Source organism: Solea solea, chromosome 13 (genome assembly GCF_958295425.1).
Source record: "Solea solea chromosome 13, fSolSol10.1, whole genome shotgun sequence".
Lineage (NCBI taxonomy): Eukaryota > Metazoa > Chordata > Actinopteri > Pleuronectiformes > Soleidae > Solea > Solea solea.
In genome coordinates, this window is record NC_081146.1 from 25350705 (window position 1) to 25372174 (window position 21470).

At 40.3% G+C, this 21470-nt stretch overlaps 2 protein-coding genes across 2 annotated transcripts in view; one reads left to right on the top strand and one right to left on the bottom strand.

Annotated features, from left to right (window-relative positions):
* The window catches only part of znf385d (zinc finger protein 385D), a 101692-nt gene that overhangs the window by 37661 nt on the left and 42561 nt on the right, over window positions 1-21470 (bottom strand). Inside the window, exon 3 of the mRNA XM_058648096.1 lies at window positions 10743-10850. Within this exon, the coding sequence (XP_058504079.1) occupies window positions 10743-10850 (108 nt within the window). The remainder of the gene's footprint in view (window positions 1-10742; window positions 10851-21470) is intronic.
* LOC131471507 (tetraspanin-8-like) lies at window positions 4884-6702 on the top strand. Its single transcript, XM_058648098.1, has one exon. The coding sequence runs from the start codon at window positions 4929-4931 to the stop codon at window positions 5622-5624; it is 696 nt and encodes a 231-aa protein (XP_058504081.1). The 5' UTR covers window positions 4884-4928; the 3' UTR covers window positions 5625-6702.

Here is a 21470-nt window from a genome sequence, read left to right on the forward strand (position 1 = left end):
TTTCAGAACAAACAGTTCAGCCACTGCTGAGAAAATAGTGTTGTATTGTTTTCCTGGGCTCTGCGAAGCGGATCGACACTTCCTTAATTTGATGTCGTCATCAGAAATCCTCACCACTCCTCTCACCACCGTAGCGCCTCCCGGTGCGGGCACTAGTCCGGGCACATCCGGTTGCGTACATTCAACCGCAGAAGAAGAAGAAGAACTAGTCTCGTTGTAGCTGCTGAGACGCAGAGCATCCACCGTGCCAGAGGGGGAGCTGTGTATCTGAGAGCTGGCCTATCTATTACGTCACTTCCAGGTACCTGGCCAATCACAGGACAGTAGGAAAGCTCTCGTTGGCTGGCCAATCACAGCAACTGTTTGGTCTGAAACAGCGCGGCTGACGAGAGCGTCAGTGAGGAGATATTTTGATCGGCTCGTTTGCAGCGATTAGGAGGTTTTTAATCATGAAAACAAGTTAATATATGTAAGTAGACCTCCATAACTAACATATATGTGTGATACAAGCATTCTATGTCGCCTTTAATAAGCAAAGTCTCATCCAAATACAGGAATTTATTGCTTCTTAGTTCCACATACTTGAATGTAGAGACTTCAAAATATTCAGGACATTCAGATTTTTTCCTGAAATATTCATAATTTTTCAAATAAAATTCATCATTCAGGTGAATTGAAATGTACTTCAGACACTAAACTTTAAACTACATGTACTCTAACATAAAAATGTCATTCAAACTTGAAAACATTAATAAAAAGTATTATTACAGATTTTCCACAGTTACTTTTAGCATTTCACACCATTTTCCCGCCTTTTTCCTCCCTCATTCATTCAAAACCAAATTTAAATTGATCGTTTTAACTTAAATGTGCACAAAACATCACGACAGATAACTTCTTATCATATATGAACAATACATTTTTTTTGCGCTAATGCTAACGCCACACTTTACTATTGCACTTTATAGTATTCTGTATTGATCGATGGACTCTTATATTTATTTTTTTAAACCCTTTCTGTTGCTGAGAAAATGTACAAAATGATTCCAAGCAAGGCGACAAATCGCGTTTGGTGTGAACACAGCATTAGTTAATTTATGGATGGTTTCATATGCAGGTGAAACAATATGGCTCAACAGCGCCCCCAATTGAAAGTTTTTAAAAGTCGCACTGATTTTGGTGAAACTTAATGACTTTTAATTGAATTTCCTGCAGCATTTTGTCTGTTTACAAACACACGTTTTCGGCCTTTAGAAAAGTCCGATTCTCACAAAACTTGATAAACAGATTTAAATTATTAGGCTTTGGTTTGGACTCTATAGCGCCCCCGTGTGTGTGTGTTTTTTTTATCATGATGATCTTCTAATATTGTGACGCTGCCAGGTTTCTCTTGTGTTTGTCAAATCCTGTCACGTGAGACATAAAACATGTGTGTGTGTGATTTTCTTCTCTTCTCTCCAGAGCTGTGACACATTTTGTTGTTCCTAAAGAACAAAAAATTCAATTTAATTAGTATTTTCTTTCTCTTAAACATGTCACTGCAGAGATTAAAGATGAAGGAAACAGATAAAACAGACTCTAAAAGGTTTATTTACTACAGAACGAGCGCAGCTGAAACTACCTGATGATGGTTCTTTTATTCATATGCAAACGTCTCATTCACACACACACACACACACACACACACACACACACACACACACACGCACACACAGCCTCAGATCAGTGTGTGTGTGTGGGGGGATCAGGTATCAGAGGAATTCATGGTATCTGATTCTTTCTTTTTCCGGAAATCTTTGTTCCTTTGTTGAATTTCACATTCACTAAATTCCAGTGTTTGGCAGAATTAGTGATGGAAGTGTGAGGTGGAGGTGTTGCCATGGCAGCGCTGCGGAGTGAAGTGAAATGAGAGTAGGTGAAATAAATTGAAGATGACCTGTTTTAACTGTGTAAAACACGTGTTTCGCCCTTTAACCACTACAACGTCATGATATTTGTTCAAGAGTAGACGCTAAAAGGGAAATATAGACGTTACTACTAAGCGTTTGAATGGAATACTACTTTTTAGACTCTTAATTCACTTTCATGGTCGTTAAAGTTTCAACAGTTGTGTTTAATGAATGTGTAATGTGATCACTGTGGGCAGAAGCTAAAACCAGGTCTTTTTAATGTCACTGGGAGACTTTAAGGACTTACTTTAATCCACAGAAACCCATTCAAACAGAAATAAGTCAACAGCAGTTTCTCTGCAGGTTTGTGTCTAAACAAACAAACCCCGTCCTCGTGGCATTTATGGTCATTATAATCTTCATTATTGTCATCAGTACCTGCGACAGATTAGAGGACGGACATGCAGATTAGCTCACACTTCACCACAGCGCGACCTATAATCAAATGCAGCGCATTAATAATAACTGGTTAAATGAAGTCCGCGGACGAGCAGATGGGGTTTGTTTTCATCCTCGCGTCTCATCTCGTGCGCAGATGCTGCAGAGCCGTCACTCTTTCATTAAAGGTGTAATCAGTCCACAACGTTTATTATTGCCTGTTACAGGAGGGAGAGAGAATGTATTTAATGTAACCTTTATTTAAACAGCAATAAAAACAGAGTGAGATAAAAAAATCTTTAGTGCCCTGGTTAACACGGAATAGAATAGAATTGTATCTGAATAGGGACAATACAGTGAACATACTTCCAATACAAACTAATACGAGGTTGTTCATTTATGTAGGGTGCAAATTACCAAAATGGACACCAAAATTCAAAATGGCCGACTTCCTGTTGAGTTGAGGCCATAGTTACTGCCGACTTTTTTGTTCGTCTTGGTCTATAACATCTTCCCACCAAGTTTCGGGAAATTTGGTGGAACTAAATTTTTCCTCTGTTTTCACCCTAGGGGGCACTATAGAGCCCTTGAGGTGGAGAATGGAGATAATGGCATTCTCCATGCCAAGTTTCCGAATTCTTTTTCAGAATTCTTTTTACATGTGGCCCGAAAAGTTCTTTCTTAGAATTCCAACTTCAATCTTAGAATTCTGACTTCAATCTCGGAATTCTGACTTTTCTTTTTTTCCAGAATTCAGACTTTTTTTTCCTCAGAATTCCGACTTTAATCTTACAATTCTGACTTTAATCTCAGAATTCATGCTGTTTTATTTTATTTTATTTTACATGTGGCCCTAATTCTCTTCCGTACACCAAACTTTAATTTATTGCGATATTATTTTTATCTACAAACAAAACAAAACCCCAGTTTCTACAATTCGTTTCTTCTGACCTGCCTGTGACGCTAAATAAACTAAAATGTACTAAATAACCAGAATAAACCTCGCTGCTCTGTGGGAGAGCAGCTTGTAAACAGACTGAGACCTGGAAGGTAAAAAAAAAAAAAACAGGTTTAAATGGTTTTAAGATGGTTCTGGTTTTTAATGTGTGTGTGAGTCAGGATCATAAACCTGGACTCAGGTCTGTAATCTGTTGATCAACTGCTTTATTACCTATTTACACGTCCTGCACACGTGCACTGCTCACATCATTCCTTCATCTCAACTCGTGGTAAATTTATCCCATTTCTTTTTTAAAGCCTCCTGGTTTTTTTTTTTGGTTTTTTTTTTTTACAAGCTTTTAATCCTAAATGGGATTTTCCCCCGATTGTAGAAAAATACAACGTCACGTCTAATTTAAAGCTGCCATTGGCACGAAATCTGTTAAAAAAACAAGAAAAAAAGAAAAACATGTAGATTTTTCTTCATTTAATCTTCACGCTTGTTATCTTTTCAAACTGCTTTAGGCAGAGTTTCATCTCTGCTGCTGAAATCAAAGCAGGAGTTTGTTGTTACTCACCGCACACAGGCCTGGGTTATATACACAACAGCATGTGGAGTCATTGTTGTGTGGATGAAGACACTTCTTATACTTAAGGAAAGGTTTTTAAGAACAAAACAGTTCAGTTTCTGTGAGTTTAAGGCCTTAATTCAGTTGTTGAATTTACTGGGGTCGAGTGGGATTATGACATCACCGTTTTTCCCCAACACCAGGTCAGCGTTCTGAGATTTTCACCTGACTCTGGGACCTGTTTCAGTTTCTCACATGGACGAAATCAGTCCATACTTTGAACTGTGATGTATCAGATTTAGACCTTTTTTTGTCAGGTGTATTTATATAGATGTGTAAATATAATTTAATCATATTTCTTACAGGTCGTGCTGAAAAAAAGGATATAAGACACTGTTTTAACAGAAATGAAATGACTTTTTCACAGAATTCTGACTTTTATTAATCAGAATTTAGACTTTTTTTATATAAGAATTCTGATAAAAAAAGTTTTTTTAACAGTATTCTGACTATTTTTAATCAGAATTCTGACTTAAATCTCAGAATTCTGACTTAAATCTCAGAATTCTGACTTAAATCTCAGAATCAAATCTATTATATTTACACCTATATAAACACACAGTAGTCACAGTCCAAAGTACGGACTGATTTCGTCCATGTGAGAAACTGAAACAGGTCCCAGCGTGAGAAATACACGACATAGGGGGAAAACGATGATGTCATAATAATAATAAGAATAAATTCTCTGTGTTCTAAGATTGTTCTGGTCGTTTTTGCAAATTAACAAAATAAGAAGAATGAAGACAATTAACTGAACAAAAGTATAAAAGTCTGGATATGGACTGTATCCACTCTCTTCCCTCCCTGCTGTGTGATAACATGTTGGTGTCATTTGAACCTGGAAGAACAACTTCTTTTTCCTCCTCCACAGGTCAGTTTTCTTTCAACAAGTTGACCCCCATTCCCCCCCGTTACTCCCTCAGTGTCACACCCACAACTTTATTGTTCAACAGTTCCCACCCACCCCTCCTCATATTCATGTCCCTGATGGTCCAGGTTTCAGTAGCTGTGTCTCCATTGTAGAGTAAAAACCATGGCGGTCAACAAGTTCATCAAGTACTCCCTCTTCACCTTCAATTTCTTGTTCTTCCTGAGCGGAATCGTCATCTTCGGGCTGGTGCTGCACGCCAGGGCCAACAAAGAACGCTTCCAGATCCCTGACGAACATCTGCCGGCCGTAGACCTGCTGGTGTTTGTCGGCGCGGCCACGGTGATCCTGAGCTTCCTGGGCTGCTGTGGAGCCATCCGAGAGAACCGCTGCCTGCTGGTGCTCTTCTTCCTGGGCCTGCTCTCCGTGCTGCTCATGATGCTGGCCGTGGGAGTGATGGGAGTGATCTCGAGGACAACAGCCGCTCAGGAGAAGATGAGACTTCACATGACGCAGCTGCTGCCGCTGAGCAAGCTGTCGGCGAGCGACCAGGTGGCGTTCCAGCAGATCGAGAGGACCGGCTTCTGCTGCGGTCTGTTCAAGGGGCACCTGGACTGGGGCGAGTCGGAGCAGGTCCCACGCTCCTGTAACTGCACTGACACGTCCAGGGATTGCACGTCAGTGGACGGACGCGAGGTCTACGCCACGCCGTGCATGGTCTTCCTCATGACGTGGATGGACAGGGTGTCGGGCTCGCACATGGGCATCGCGTTTGGTTTCGGCGCCGTGATGATTCTGGGCATGATCTTCTCGTCGGTCCTGTGTTGTCAGGTCGTGGCGAACAAGGGAAGCATCGTTTGACCACGCGAGAGGACAAATCATGTCCTTCTGAGCAAAGACTCTGAGAAGTTTCTATTCCTGTGTATTCATGTTTATACGTTCTGTAGATTTTAACAGTGTGTGCATTTATATTTGACATATTTCTGATCATAAAAGTGTTTTCTGTGTCTTTTTTTTGGACATTTTTAATGATTTATTGTCACATTAAAGTGTGTAGTAAGAAGAGGAGGCTGCTCTGTAATCAATAGAGCAGTGAATAGATAAATATAAAAGTAAGACAAACAGCAAACTCACTTAAATACACGTTCACCCACTGAATTAAATAGAATATATCAGTTTCAGTTGTTCTGAAAAACAACTCGAGTTGGAGCAGCAACATGAAAACAAACACGACTGAAACAGTTTTGTATTAAATATACATTATAAACAGGGTGACTATCATTGCAAGTGCTTGAATTTTAATATTGTGCTGTCAAGTTGTAAAAAGGTGCTTGAGTTTTGGATAAAGGGCTTGAAACGGTGACCATTTATCTCACAATCTTGACTGAATAGTTCAGTGTAGAAGCCTCTCAAAAAAAAACAAATGTAACAATCAGAAGAAAAGGTCTGTCAGTTTTTAGAAATGTCCCCTTTTTTAGTGGGATTCTGGGATTTTCCATTTCCGGTGTCATATCGCTTCTACCTCTAGGGGGCGCTACATTAGGGAACCCTCCTCTGGGTCATATTTTGAAGGTTTGGTTCGTATCTTCAGTTGGATTAATTTGCTTCAGTTATAAGTTTGAAAGCTGTGATAACAGCAAATGAATCCATGTACAGGTGAAGTGTAAGAAAGTATAAAAATACTGTGAAAGTGCTGCAGACTTTGTCTGTGCTCACAAAAAACACTTTATCCCAGACGCATGTGTAGAACAAGGTTATTATAGTTAACGAAAACTAACTCAAATTATAGCAAAATGTGCTTAGTTTTTCGTCTTTGTAAATGTATTTCATACATAATCCCTTTGGGTTCATGTGAAGTGTGTTTTTCTTTAAAATGGTTATATTTGATTATTCATACGTAATAAAATGTTTTTGTTTACAGTGTGGGACATAAATAAGGTGACACGAGTTCGTTATGCAGTTAATTGGGTTGAGTAGGTTCATGTCAGTGAATCAAACCTCGAGTCTTTTATTGGGTTTCTTTCATTTTGCTCATGTTTTTGCCTCAGATTGAGCTCCTGAGACGTTTCTCATGAGGATTATTTGTTATTATTTATGTTATGTTCGTGTGTGTCTTTAGATTGTTGGCTATTTGATTTTTATCTGACTAACACACCAACTGCATCCAACACTTGTTCATCTGTCCTAATACATTTTTAAAATGGAATTTACTCCATATTACATACAACTAACATAAAAACTAATAAAAACTAAAACATTAACAAAAAAAACCAATGAAAACAGGCAAACACGCGCTTAAATTAATCAAAAGTTACACATTTCACAAACAAAAAGTCAAAACTAATGAAAAAACCCAATCTATTCTAACCTTGGTGTGGAGTCAGACTCATTTTGTTGTCACCACTCGTCATGACATCATTGTGTGTTTAAATAAAAAGGCGGTGGAAGGTGTGAACGGTCCAACTGAAGACTGGATCACGTCGATCACAGGTCTGGACCGGGACAAAGACGCGATGGTAATCAAAGTGATTAGTTTAGGGAGGGACACAAAGAACGTGTGCACTATAATCACAGAAAGAAGAGTCTGAACCTCCAGACGACTCCGTCTGCCACTGTGGTTTCGTCATTGTTGAGATAATGACAGCGTGTGTCTTCACACCGAGCCCTGATTTGTCCCGAAGCAGAGACAACAAAAGGTTGTTTAACGCGTCTCTCAACGACCAAACTCTGTCGTAACCTTTAGAGACTGTGCTCCATTCAAGTCCAGTATTTCATTATCGCCTCCACTGTGATGTGATCGTTCCCCTTCAAATCAAACACAGAGTTCCTGCTTTCAAACACGTCAGTCTCTCAAAGGATTGATTTGTCGGATTAAAACTCAGCTTCTTAAATGTCAATATTTTCTGGTTTCTTTTGCTCGTCATTAAAACTGAATCCTTTTGGTTTGTGAAACATTTTCACAAACATGTCATGGTCCAACCTAATCAGTTAGTCAAGAATATACTGAGACAAACGATTTGATTGTGAAAATAATTGTTAGTTTCAGCCCTGATTGTATTTCATTATTTTTCTCTTGATATGAAAAACACAAACACACAATTAAAGACTAGACCCAAACAAACACAATAATCTAACTCGGGGAATACATTCTATTTTGTTATCTATGTCAATTTAATGTCTTTATGTCTATAAACAGTATACAGTATGTACCTTCTTGTACGCTATAGCCATTTATATCTATATATATATCTTTTTTGAAATCTTATTTTGTTGCTTATTTTTATGTAGATTTTGCATTTATCTCATAACTTCTATGTTTTGAGTTGTAAAGTGCTTGAAACCAAACTTCTAGCTAGGATTCTATCTTTCTTTCTAGCTATCTTGCTACAGTATCTTTCTTGTCATCTATCTAGCTTTCTAGCAATGTTTATGTTTCTTCGACAGTTAATATACGAGTATGTTAAAGCTCTTTAACCCGGAATGATATTTTTGATGCTAAAATATAATTATTATTGTTACTTGACAACAAAAAAACTCCTGGATGCTGCAGAGAAAGAGCAGAAATCGTGCGCATCGACGTTCAACTATGCATTTACTTGATATGACACAGCTTTATTTATTTATTAGCAATAAGTTTAGACTAAGATATCAGTTTTGGAAATAAATAAAAACACTGTCATTAAAAAAAAAGTCCTCCTTCCACGTACATCATGATAGCAAGGCTGCAACTATTGATTGTCAATTATTTTCCCTCTTATCGAGTACTTGTTGCTCAATAAAAAACTACCAAAAAATGTTGAAAAATGTCAATCAGTGTTTCCCAAACCTAGAAATGATGACATTCTCAAATATCTAGTATTGTCCACAAACCAAAATTAATCCATTAATCCATTAATCCAACGTTTTTTATGTTACATGGAGCAAATAAACTGGTTCTAATTCATTAAAAAAATGCGCCCTACATAATTTATCGTAAATGAAATAGTCTCGCAATGAATAGAGAATCTCAGAATCATCATACCATCGTTATCATGGACAAAATGATATTGTAGTGTAGTCGAAATGACCACCCAAATCTGTCCACATATAAATGTGTTAATAAAGTTCTATAAAAAATGTGACCACATGGCCACACCTGATTGGTTCTCCCGCCTGAAAACAGCAAAGTCTTTTCAGTTTGTTCCGGGTTTACATGTCTGCTGCTCTGGCTTTACTTCAGCCCGCTTCAAGATTCAACACATTTATAGTCAAGCAAAAAACTGAAAAAAAAACCAAGAACCAGAGAGGGGAAAAACACTTGACTGATGACACGCGTCCCCTCTTCGACCTCCCCATCCATCCCAATAATCCAACTGTCACAGTTGTGGAGCAGTAAATCACAAAGAACAACACGCGGATTCAGAGCAGGGAGAAGAACTGAAACAATAACAGCAGTGTAAAATAAAACAAAGCCTGATTTTATCATTTTAATTACATTTTTGTGTGTGTCTTAAATCACTCTGTGTTCTGTATAAGTCCACGTATAAGACGCCGTCTGACTTTACAGAGCTTATAAGGCTTCTTTTTCCTCACATCTGCTACTCCGTTTGATGAATCACAATCTCACAGTGATATTAAAATTGCAGCCCACGGTGTGTGATTTCTATCAGCCTTTTGTCTGATTCGCAGTGTTAAGAAAAAAGAAAGAACTCTGTATATTTCAGCTCTTTCCTGGATCAGAAACCTCGAGCGGCTCAACACTTTCTCTGCTCCGTTCTCAGCCTCAGAAGAAATCAAATTAAACTCTCCACAGCCTGTCGCTAATGAAGGGGAGAATTTTAATGTCGTATCAATATTCCTCATGCATCATGCCTTTCATTATCGCGGCATGCTGCTATGTTCATTTGCATACTCTACTTGGAAACTGGTTTCCTCTGTCACATGTATTTATATTCCCACAATATACATAACAGTGGTTCTCAAAACTTTTTTATACCAAGCACCACCTGAGAAAATAGTAACACCATTATCACCAACGTTGTGATAATAACGCAAGGCCCGGCCGACGCAAGGCCCGGCCGATCGCGTCTGTGCGTTGACTTTGTAAAGTTTTCGCGCAACAAATTTGCATCACGTCCGGTGTGAACACAGCATTAGTCTCTCCTCCTCCACATGGTTAGAGATCTGGTCCTCTCTGTGGATGGCTTCACCGCTTCCCGGTCCACAGAGGTCCGCAACTTGGGTGTCCACCTCAGAAATATCTCCCCTGACTCCGGCTGTCACTCCCCGATTCTGTCGCCGAGACCCTCGTCCATGCATTCCTAACATCACGCCTGGACGTCTGCAAAGCCGTCCTGTTTTGGGGTCCCCAAGAAAAGGCTGGACAGGCTCCAACATGTTCAGAACTCTGCTGCCAGGGCTCTCACTCAGACCAAACCTTGGCAACACATCCACAGCCCCATGCTGAAACATCTGCACTGGCTCTGTGTTAAGTTCTGGATCATCTTCAAGCTTCTCCTCCTCTGCTAAAAGTCTCTCCATCCACTCGTTCCACATGATCTTTCAGATCCCCTTCATGTGCTCACTGTCCCTCCCAGAACCTGAGGTCTGCTGACCTCAGCCTCGTCTCCATCCCCCCGCACCTGCAGGCGAAACTTTGGCAACAGGGCTTTCAGTGTTGCTGCTCCAAGCCTCTGGAACTCACTCCCTCTGGCTATTCCCCAGGCACCAACTCTGTGGTCTTTTAAATCTATTTTGAAGCAACACTTGTTCCTGCTTGTTTTTGCTACTACAGTCCCTTCCTCCTAACCCTTACCCGTGGTTGGGGATGAAGATGGAGCGAGAGATAAGATGATTAATTATTTGGTTAGGGTCCAAGCAAGAATTTGATCACCCAAGTCCACCACATAGAGACAGATAAAAGTAGATTCTTTTCTTTTTGGGGTGCCTTTCTTGTTTGGCAGGATTATTCGTGATTCCCTTGTAAGAAAACCCACTCACCTGTGAGTTAAACCTCAGCTGGCAGACGCTGCAGGAGACGTGCTTCCTCTTGATGGTGGGAGGGAGACCGAGGGTGTGATGGAGGACGGCCTTCTGCACCGGGTCCATCTGGAGACACACAGAGGGAGAGAGGGAGACGGAGAGAGGCCAATTAAAACAGTGCTAAAGCTGATCCGTAAATCAGCTTCACTCCTCCATCGCTCACTCGGCTGTAAAGAGAAAACATGTTGCTTGGAGGTTTTTTTTTTGTTTTTCATGAAGCCAAAGACATTCATCTCTCACAGCTCAGACATTAACGCAGACTTCTATGGATTGATGTGCTTTCACCACGACACACAGCCCCTTTTTCAACATGGGGCTATTACGACAGCGATCGTAGGTAAATCCTAACAAACAAGTCTCCAAAAGAGACTTCAATTTAGCCTAGAAATGAGCTTTGTTTGTGTAGCCACAAGTCATAAAACTGACATTGTTCTGGTTATGTTGTGTTGCTCAAAGCTCCAGTGTGGTGTAACTTCTGAGTCATTAACAAAACACAACAAGAGTTTATTCCGTCAAACTACTGAAGTCTCTTTTTTCTGGCAGTAGAATCCACGTCTGAAACTTTTCATTGGCGCTTCTTGGCATTTTCAGGCAAACATTTGCAGTTGTCTCACTATGCTCGTCATGATGTAAAACAAATCATGTGGAACTAGTTTCACTTAAGTTTACACACTGAGTCAATACAGAGATGGTCCAGAAGAATATTCATGAATAAATAAAGAAAAACATCTCCTTGCATGCACCTCAATCTCAGGTATGGGGATTCTGCACGATATCAAAGTTGTTCTTAGAACATCACTACTCCTCCGAGTTCCCGGTCACGTTAAATCATTTAATGTCAAATTTGTTTGATCTAAGAAAAGAGACTAAATTGAACTCCAAGTGAGAATCCCTAACTACATGGCTCTCACATTAGCCTGAGGTGAGTAATTGCCGCTTGGCTGTTTGCTAATTAGCTGTTGGTTAGTTGGTTAGCTCTAGCATTAGCCTCAGGTGAGTAATCGCTACTTGGCTGTTGATTAATTAGCTGTTGATTAGCTCTAGCATTAGCCTCAGATGAGTAATCGCTACTTGGCTGTTGGCTAATTAGCTGTTGGTTAGCTCTAGCATTAGCCTCAGGTGAGTAATCGCTACTTGGCTGTTGATTAATTAGATGTTGATTAGCTCTGGCATTAGCCTCAGATGAGTAATCGCTACTTGGCTGTTGGCTAATTAGCTGTTGGTTAGCTCTAGCATTAGCCTCAGGTGAGTAATCGCTACTTGGCTGTTGATTAATTAGATGTGGATTAGCTCTAGCATTAGCCTCAGGTGAGTAATCGCTACTTGGCTGTTGATTAATTAGCTGTTGGTTAGTTGGTTAACTCTAGCGTTAGCCTCTGGTGAGCAATCACTACTTGGCTGTTGGCTAATTAGCTGTTGATTAGCTCTAGCATTAGCCTCGGGTGAGTAATCACTGCTTGTCTTTATCAACAAACATAAATAATCCAGTGATAAGAATCATACTATATGTGGATGACACAGCTGTATATGCACGACAGGCTACATTCAAACTAAGTTGTGCATCTCTCCTCTCTTCTGGGTGAGTGGGTGAGTGAGTGAGTGAGTGGGTGAGCACACACACACACACACACACTGCACCTTCACCTGTTGTACAGTGGGATGTGCTCACGGCTCCAGTGGCTGCTGGTCCTGACCCTGTGTGGTGACACAGCTTTGACGAATGAACAAAAACCTGTGACACACACACACAGACACACACCCACGCACGTATACAGACACACACACACACACGCACACACACACACCTGCCTCCCCGAGAAACGACTCAATGGGAACCACTTGTGTGAGAGAAGGTGGAGGAAAAGTGCAGCATGTGTGTGTGTGGGAGGATTAATCTGCCTCGACAACAACAACAACTGTGCTGCAGAGGGTCATCGTAGCGACGCGCCACTGACACTTTCTCCCCTCAAATTCTGCAGAGGTTAAAAATGTCTTATAATAAAGTTAGAAAAGACCGTGCTACTAAACTACTACTCAACAGAGTAATTATGTGTAGTATTTTCACATTTCTAGCCTTTTTTCTCCAGTCATTAACGCACTATTACATAAATTATAATACAAGATAATTACAACATGTTATTGTAATTATGGTATGGTTCATATTTTTGATAGATTTTCACAATTTAGACAATTTAGTTTTGCTGTTGATAAAACTGGATCATATAGTTGTTTTTGTGTCATTTGTGATGCAGGAAAAGTAGGCAGAAGGACAGAAGTGAATGATTTAGTCACTTCTATGAATTATTAATTGGTTGTTTGGGCCACAAAATGTCAGAAAATATCAGAAAATATTGATCTGTGTTTCCGAAACCTTAAAATTATGATTTTTAATGATTTCTCTGTTAAGTGAAGCAAAGACACCAGAAAATAATTATTAAAATGACTTCTGACTTCAACATATACAACATGTCTTCATAGTAGGACACACACTGAGAACCATGACTGTTGACACAGCAGTGACGTCTCGCTTCTAATAACTAAATTAAATCATGGAGATGCTGTCATGACACAAACCTGGTCCAAGGCTTGGCCACTGATGTCTGACCCAGTCTTACGTCACAAAGTTGGACATAGTCTGACCAGACAGACTGAAGAGGAAATAATAAAAAAAACAAATGGGACAGAGGAGCAGTGAAAGAGAGAGTTAAGAAGATCTGAGCGAGGAAAAAACTGGAACTAAAGCTGAGTGAATGGAGTCTGAACAGAGACAGACTGTTAAAGGGGAAGTGGAGACAGGTTGTGGTAAGAGAAGCATGACAGGTGAAACCAAGAGGAGAGGACAGAAGATAAAACCTCACACTGATGGACTCTGACACACAGAAGAGGAGAATAAAACCCGATACTGCTTCTGACTTTGAGGTCACGGCGAGGTTGATGTCCAGGTTCAGGTTCAAAGACGGAGACGTTCAAACTGATTTGGGCTCAAACGGGGGAAAGACTTTTGAAGCTGAGACACAGAGACAAGCTCCGGTTTGGACGCACAGATAAGTTGAGGAAACAACCGGCTGGTTCTGGAAACATCAGATATTCTTAACACTGATGCCAGAAAATGTCCAGAACCTTGATGCATGTACGGAAAATGATCATCATTTGCTTTTCACATAAAAGCGTTGGATGCTTTAACACAGCAGGGATATTTCTGGAACGTTCATGTGAGGACATAGAAGACAGGACACTCAGTCGCTGTGGATTTTCCTGCTCTTTTCTCACAATTTGACCAAAGGAGAACCTCAGGAAAACATCTGGATCATTGTCCGTGGTTGGGGATTGGCTTTAAAATTATTATCAGATATCAGCAAACACGCCAAGTTCTGCCGATAAACCTTTGACTAAAATGTATCTACATCTGCTACGACATGAGTATACAAAATATTATGTTAATTAACACTACAGAACTGACTTAATAAGTTAAATCTGCAGTTTGACACGGAAAAATATCGGTATTGGTTTCAATGATCGTCCCAAGCACTCCTGATATATCGGATATCGACAAAAAGTCCAATATCATGCATCCCTTATTTGTGGACATTCATATTTTTACAAAACAGCTACTCCACAAAATCCGAGGGAAATGTCTAAAGAGTGCAGTTTATTATTAATAACAGCTTTTAACAGCTCAAGATACATGAGTTTTCCCTGTATGACCTGACATCCAATTTGACTAAAAAAACTCATTAAAATACTGTTTTGTTTTACACATTATAAACAATATATAGCTACAAATATTTTGGAGAACGCACCAAATACATAATATGTACACGTACTACAGTTGGATTAATCGATTATTCCCTTTTTTCTTGTTTCATTGGTCCGTTTGAAAAAGGAAATCATTAAAACTGAAACAAAATTTGGTTTGTGAATTAAACAAGACGTCGGAGAATATCGTGATTCAGGTTTGGGAAACACCAATGACATTTTTTTGACATTTTATGGACCAGACAAATATATAATAATCAACAGATTAATCTAGCAGCTCTACTTGAAGCAATGACTGTTGGTGAATCATTAACAAAAACCTATAAACCCACATTTTTTTCATGGTGTAAATGGTTTAAAATGGTACATTAGCAGCTCATTAGTTACGTTAACAATAAGGTTTTAGCGGTTTTTTTTTGGCGTCTGTTAAAGAACAAAACAAGGTTTTTGGGCCACTAAATTCCTTCAGCACTGCAAAATATCATTGTAACCCAATGTTTACTGCCATTTCCTGGTAACTGTGATCTGTTTTCGTATAATCTGACAACATTGTTTCATAATCACACACTCATACGCTTCATTTATGTGTTCTTCTCCCGGAAACAAAACAATGACGACTGTCGCCGTTGGAGAGCGGGAGTCTCTCATGAGTCTGTGTTGACGCTCACAGCCACACGTTGTATCACTTAGTCGTCCTTGGTGGGTGTTTGCAGACACTTAGGAACCCCACTGTGGAGCGCCACATAAAAGAGTCTGAAGAATGACATTTGTGCCGCAGCACATTCAATGAAGGGGAAGTCGTTCTGACACAGCGTGTGTGCGTTTGCTGACGCAGAATATATATAAAAAATAAATGAAAAATATAAAACAGATAAAAGGAGCTGCTCTGCTGAGGAGGATGGACAATACATTTAAAAAGAATGGAATTTACACCCTCTCAGTGACAGTCAGCAAAATAAAACTTCTAAAATGCACAAAACAAGTACAAATACTGCACGTTCCAGGAGAAAAGCTCACTCATGCACAGTTTAATCAAGCTAAGACCTTAGTCGGACTAAGACAGACAGGCAATCGGACAACTTGCAGAGTATACATGCGGAGGAGAAAATCGATTTATTGGCTATGTACATCTGACTCCGCCACTATAGGTGGCGCTGTATCTCTCTATAAGTTAGTGCGTGTTGAATCAGTTTCCTGTTAAACCTTAACGTGACAGAAAAACAACCATGAAGTGGCGAGATAGACGGCGCGATGGATCGTTCTGTATGTTTCGTACTTGCTGTACATGTTAGTCTGTCTGAAGATGTATGAATCCTGACAACAGTCCTGCAGTTTATACGTCGTTTTCTTCTACATCCGGGTCAAAGACCAGGGAGGACACCAAGTCTGACTCTAGTCCGACTAAGCGTATACCTTCAGGAGTAATCAGACTATGAAACACATTATTCAGATATGTTAGTCCGACTAAGACTAGCTCAATTTTAGTCGGACTAACATGTTTATATGGCATGAAGGGAGCAGTCACACTTCACACTCGCTTGAAACAATCACTGACCAAGTAGAAAAAAAGCATGAGGAAGAAGAACGTTAAACATGTATGGACTGTTTGCTACTGGAGAAGTGCTGACTCAGCTCTTTTAGTGTCTTTTAACTTATTGTTTTGTCTTTACACGGCGAGGAAAGGCCAATTTTTTTGTGTAGCACATTTCAACGGAAAGGAAATTCAAGGTCCTTGACATAAAATACAGAAAACATCATGAGATATTGCAAGAGCGACAAAAGAACAGATGCATTCAAAGAGAAATCAAAGGGTTGAACTGAGGAATGAAATGAAGAAATGAATAAGAAAAGAAACTGTGCAGAGCAAAAAAAAAAACAAGTCTGAATAAATTTAAGGCTGTGGTAAAAAAAAAGAGGAGAGTTGTAGAGTCTTCATTCTTGCTCATATATTTTAGTTTTAAACAGGAATTTTAAATCAAAGATAATCTGTAATAATCTGCTTCAACCTTTGACATGTTTGTTTTCCGAGATCTTTATACTTTAGTTGTAACGAGTAGATATTTGAGTTACTGTTTCTGGACGTTCTCCTCTGACCTCTGTGGCAGCAAGTGCAACAAGGCACTTGTTTTCCCACAGAACTGCTGCTCACGGGGTATTTTCTCTCTGCACTGAACCACTTTCTGTAAAACCCTGGAGATGGTTGTGAGTGAACATCCCGGTGGAGCGGCAGTTTGTGAAACACTCCGATCACGTTAAGTCACTTAAATCACTTTTCTCCCTCATTTTGATCCTCTGCTGGAATTTCAGCAGCTCATCTTGACCGTGTCGACATGACTAAACGCTTTGAACTGCTGCCATGTTTAGACATTTGTGTTGTAGAAGTTGAAGAGTGTGTGAAGTGCCAGTCAGTACTCCCCTTATCCAAGTCAGTGTGACGGTTTTTACTAAGTCACTAAACATGTTTCAGTAAAAGATACCAGACGTTGTTGTTCACAACATCTATTTAAATATTTATAAAACATGACACATTTTGCCAACTTGTATATTTAGATTATCTTTAACATTTCCAACAATAACAATAACTACAACCATAGTTTTCCATTTATTTGGTCTCCAGGATACTAATGTGGCCAGAAGTCAGCAAATATAACCAAACATTAGAGACAACTGTGTAAACATGAGATAATATCGTTTTTGATTAACAATAAAAATGAAACCGCTAGACTCTAAAAACAAACACTAGTTACAATGGTGTTGGTGCACCCTGGGAAATGATTATTCTGGGCCGTAATAATGAATTGGACAGATAAACCTAAACAGAGTGCAGGCAAGTACTCAGAAAAGTGAAATTAAGAAGAACCAGACAGTACTGGCCCAATTCAAGCACTGGGTGTGTCTAAAAAAGTGGCTGGTGAGAATCCAAACATATCTTAGTTGCTGGCCTTTGAATCAGGTGAAGCTCATTTTAGGTCCAGTTCTTTATAAATAAATTATATACAAAACAGCAATTAGAACAAGGAAACCCGATCATTTTATATATGTATATACAAACAACAATGGGCTTCATCGCCAAGCAAATAACACACACAAAGCAGCTGTTTGTGCGCAGACTTCCTTCACATAATCCACACAGGACTGATGTCGTGTCTGTTGTCTGCAATGCTGTCAATCAAAAAACTGGCTCCGCCTTTCAGACACTTCCTCCAATCATCACGAAGAAGCCCAGCACCCCGCCCACTGCTCCATTGACTCCAAGAGAAGCCGAGCTTCCGTGGAAGTGGTATTTTTTGTGCCACATTTGTCCAATTAGCTTCAGGTGGTTTTCACTTACTGTCTTAGAGAAATCCCCACTGATCTTAGGCTAGCTATTGTTAGCTATGGCTAAGAATACCAGTCAATTTCAATGCTAAACATTATGGATTTTGTGCGTTTACAAACAGTGTAGCAACACATTCACAGATCAAATCTGAACAGTACTATATATACGACTAATTTACTAGCCTGTTTATACAAGTGGCTTTCCGAGTTGGAAACTTGGAAATTCCAACTTCTGGCTACAACTGGAATGCACCATGAGTTAGCAACTAGTTGCAAAACATACACAGTTTCCTTCCAGAGTGAAAAAAAAGCTAAAGAGCTAAAGAGAGTGAGTATTAAATGTATGCTCATCATGTCACCATAAGCACAGCAGTAAATGAGTAGTGTTATTGCTGCGCGTCTGCCGGATGTGTAATTAAGGTAGTGTGAGCTAATAAATTCATGAGATTAAATTTATGAGGCAATAATTTTGTCAGTGCAGTGTTTTTCGGCTCCGTTAAGATAAAAAAAAATATGATTTGAAGTGAGTCGGTCGGCTCTGTGGAGCTTGAAAACTCACAGTCAACAGAACGACATGAAGCGGAATCATCTTATGTTCGCGCCTACATGAATATTTGCATATTTCCCCTGAGGGGTATGACATGTCAATGTACGTGGAGATGATACTGAGCTCATATAAAAGCTTTTACAGCTTTGGCTGTTTGACCTTTTTACACCTACACCAAAAAAAAGAAAGAAAAACAAGACACATTATCAGGTTTTAACAGAGAACGCATTCAGTGAAATAAAGTGTTTCAGCGTTCTGAGTGGGTGACATCAGGTGGGAACCGTCAGAATAACAGAGTAGCTGTTATCAGACACTTGTGTTCCCTCATGGTATTAATCACATCTGTTTTTATTTTACTGAAATATGCACAATCAGCATTACATAAGACTGTGACACGGCCGAACAAATGAGGCAGGAGTTAAAAGACGTCCTTCAAGTGAAAACCTGATGATGATGAGCAGTGAAAATGTGCAGCAGCTCTGTCACTTTTTTTTATCAGGAATTCTGGTTTATGTTCAAACTTGGAGGTGGAAAGTTCAAACCCAAACCTTGAAAAACCTTTTTGAGTTCAAATACAGCCAAGAAGTACCTCAGCCAATTTGAAGCATGTGGTCCAGCAGAGGACGCTCTAGCACAGCTCAGAATGACTTTGGTTGTTGCTACGTGATCCCGGAAACCCGATTAGTTGTGCACATGTGCTACGTGCGGCTACTTCCTGTCGAAAGAGACTACTTCCTGTCTTTACCGCAGTTGCAGGTGATGTTTGTGGCCATTAAATCCGTTCCATAAACCCGATTCATTCTACCCATGAGCTAAACTTTGGCTACTTCCTGTTACTGCTATTGTTGTGTGACAAACACTTTGGGCACCTTTTGGGTGTTGTAAGGGCTGAAACTGCTGACTCACCTAGCTGTTAGCTATTATACAGTTTGAGCATAACTCGACTCAACTCTTTTTTGCTTTTCCATCCGTGATCATTTTATAGAGTCAGAGTTGAAGTGTAGATCAGTTAAAAAGACTTAAAATCCCTGAAAACATTATGTTAATCTCCGACATTTAGCAAAGGCAACGTCTAAAATCTAGTGTATCTGGTGTATGCTGAAAGCCAGTGTTCATGAGTTCAAATCATGACCACGTTCAGTGGTATTTCATGCAGGAAGTACTGAACGATTCTGCAAACAAGATCTTTTTAATCCACTGATTCCATGGATCCAGTTACACCCAAAACAACTGCTTTACAATAGTTTATGTGTTGTGTATGTCACGTAGAAAACTATATCGTGGCAGTTTCATGCAGCCGTTACTATGACGACCCCGAGGTACTATGAAGTAACGCAAAACAACGCGTCTGATACCTAATCGGGTAGATCCGAGTCATGCTAGAACTATATCATGGAAAAGTGCTAATAGACAATGCAACGACTGATGTGACTAATAGTAACATGAGTGTGTGTGTGTGTGTGTGTGTGTGTGTGAGGGGGGAATCCCAATATCTTAATAGCATGTCATATAATATTCATATGGATTTGATTTTATGGAAAAAGTGACAGCCCCTGAATGTGCAGCCTGAAAAGATCAGCCTTTCATCCTGATAAAAAAATATATTAGCATAATGTTAGCAGAGCTGCATTTGGCCTGATACACTGTAAAGAAAGAAAGACTGTTATGCAACACTCTTCTTTTGTACTGTAAATCTCACCCAGGTTTTTTGGAACGTGAGCGCAGGATGACACATAGGAGTTGGCAGTGCTCGCTGGGTTGGGGGGGTGGGGGGCGGGCGGGGGGTATCACTACAGCCAGTCGAGCAGACGCGCTGCAGCCTGCTGGGAAACTGCTGCGGCGTAAACTCTGGAAAGCTCACGCCAGTTAAAAAACATCTGGGCCACGGAGAGAACCGATGACCTCTTCCCTGAAACATGCACTGGGCTTAGAAACATGTTATTTCTCCCTCCAAACGCTGCAGAGTGAAAGGCCACGAGGAGCGACACCTTATCCTGCAAAACCATCCGAAAAAGAGAGATTCGCTCTCATACTCGTGGAAACATCATTAATCACCGGGTATGGAGTGGTGAAAAAAAAATTCTCTCTCTGTCTGAATTTATTCCACTGCGCTATTTTTGGCCAAGTTTTTTAATTTACCCACAATTCCAGGGCCAAAATTCCGCCCCCTCCTCCTCCCCCTCCTGTGCATCTTTAAGAAATCCCCGCGTCGTTTAGCATTTCTCTGCCTCGCTGCACAGAGACATGATGTGTTTAGGTCGACGAGAGCAGCTGCGGCGGCGCCGGGGACGCGATATTCCCCGAGCTCCACTTCCATCAGCCACCCACTGAGCCACACACTCCACGTCAAATGTACCGCAACACACACACACACACACACACAAATCCACAGCCATGCAAAGAAAAACACACAATTTTGGAGCAACAAAAAAACGACGCGCACAGGAAGTGATTTGTGGCAACAGCAACATTGAGGTAGTAAAATGGGGCAAGACTCAGAAGTGAATCATACTGCTCAACAAACCTTCAGTCGTTGACTCCGCCCACCTCTACTCTGCTGCTGTATACACACAAACAGGGTCTGATAGTTTTGCTTGACAGAGCCTGTTGTCACATGTCGGACGGAGCAAATAAATTCTTTTTACATGATGACCTTTACTTTTTAAAAACAATAATAACACCAGCAGCAAAAGTCACCAAAGGTTACGTACTGCTGCTTTAATGTGAAAAGTGAGCTAAACAACAAGAATAAGAAACGGTAACTCGTAGACTGTTTGCGATATTTCGAAAATTCATAAACTATGGACTGGCGACCGGTCCAGGGTGTGACCCCGCTTTTCGCCCTATGTCACCTGACCCTCGTGACCCCTCATGTGGAAGATAAAGCGGTAGAAGACGGATGGATGGACACCGGAAAGCAGAGAAATAGAGCTTTAGTTGCACCCATATACCTGTCATTACGGTACAACCTCAGGACTTCCGCGGAGCAACCAATGTCCACGCTTTTGTGACACCAGATTCACAGTAAACGCTTGAATAATATTATATGATAATATGAAGTGAAA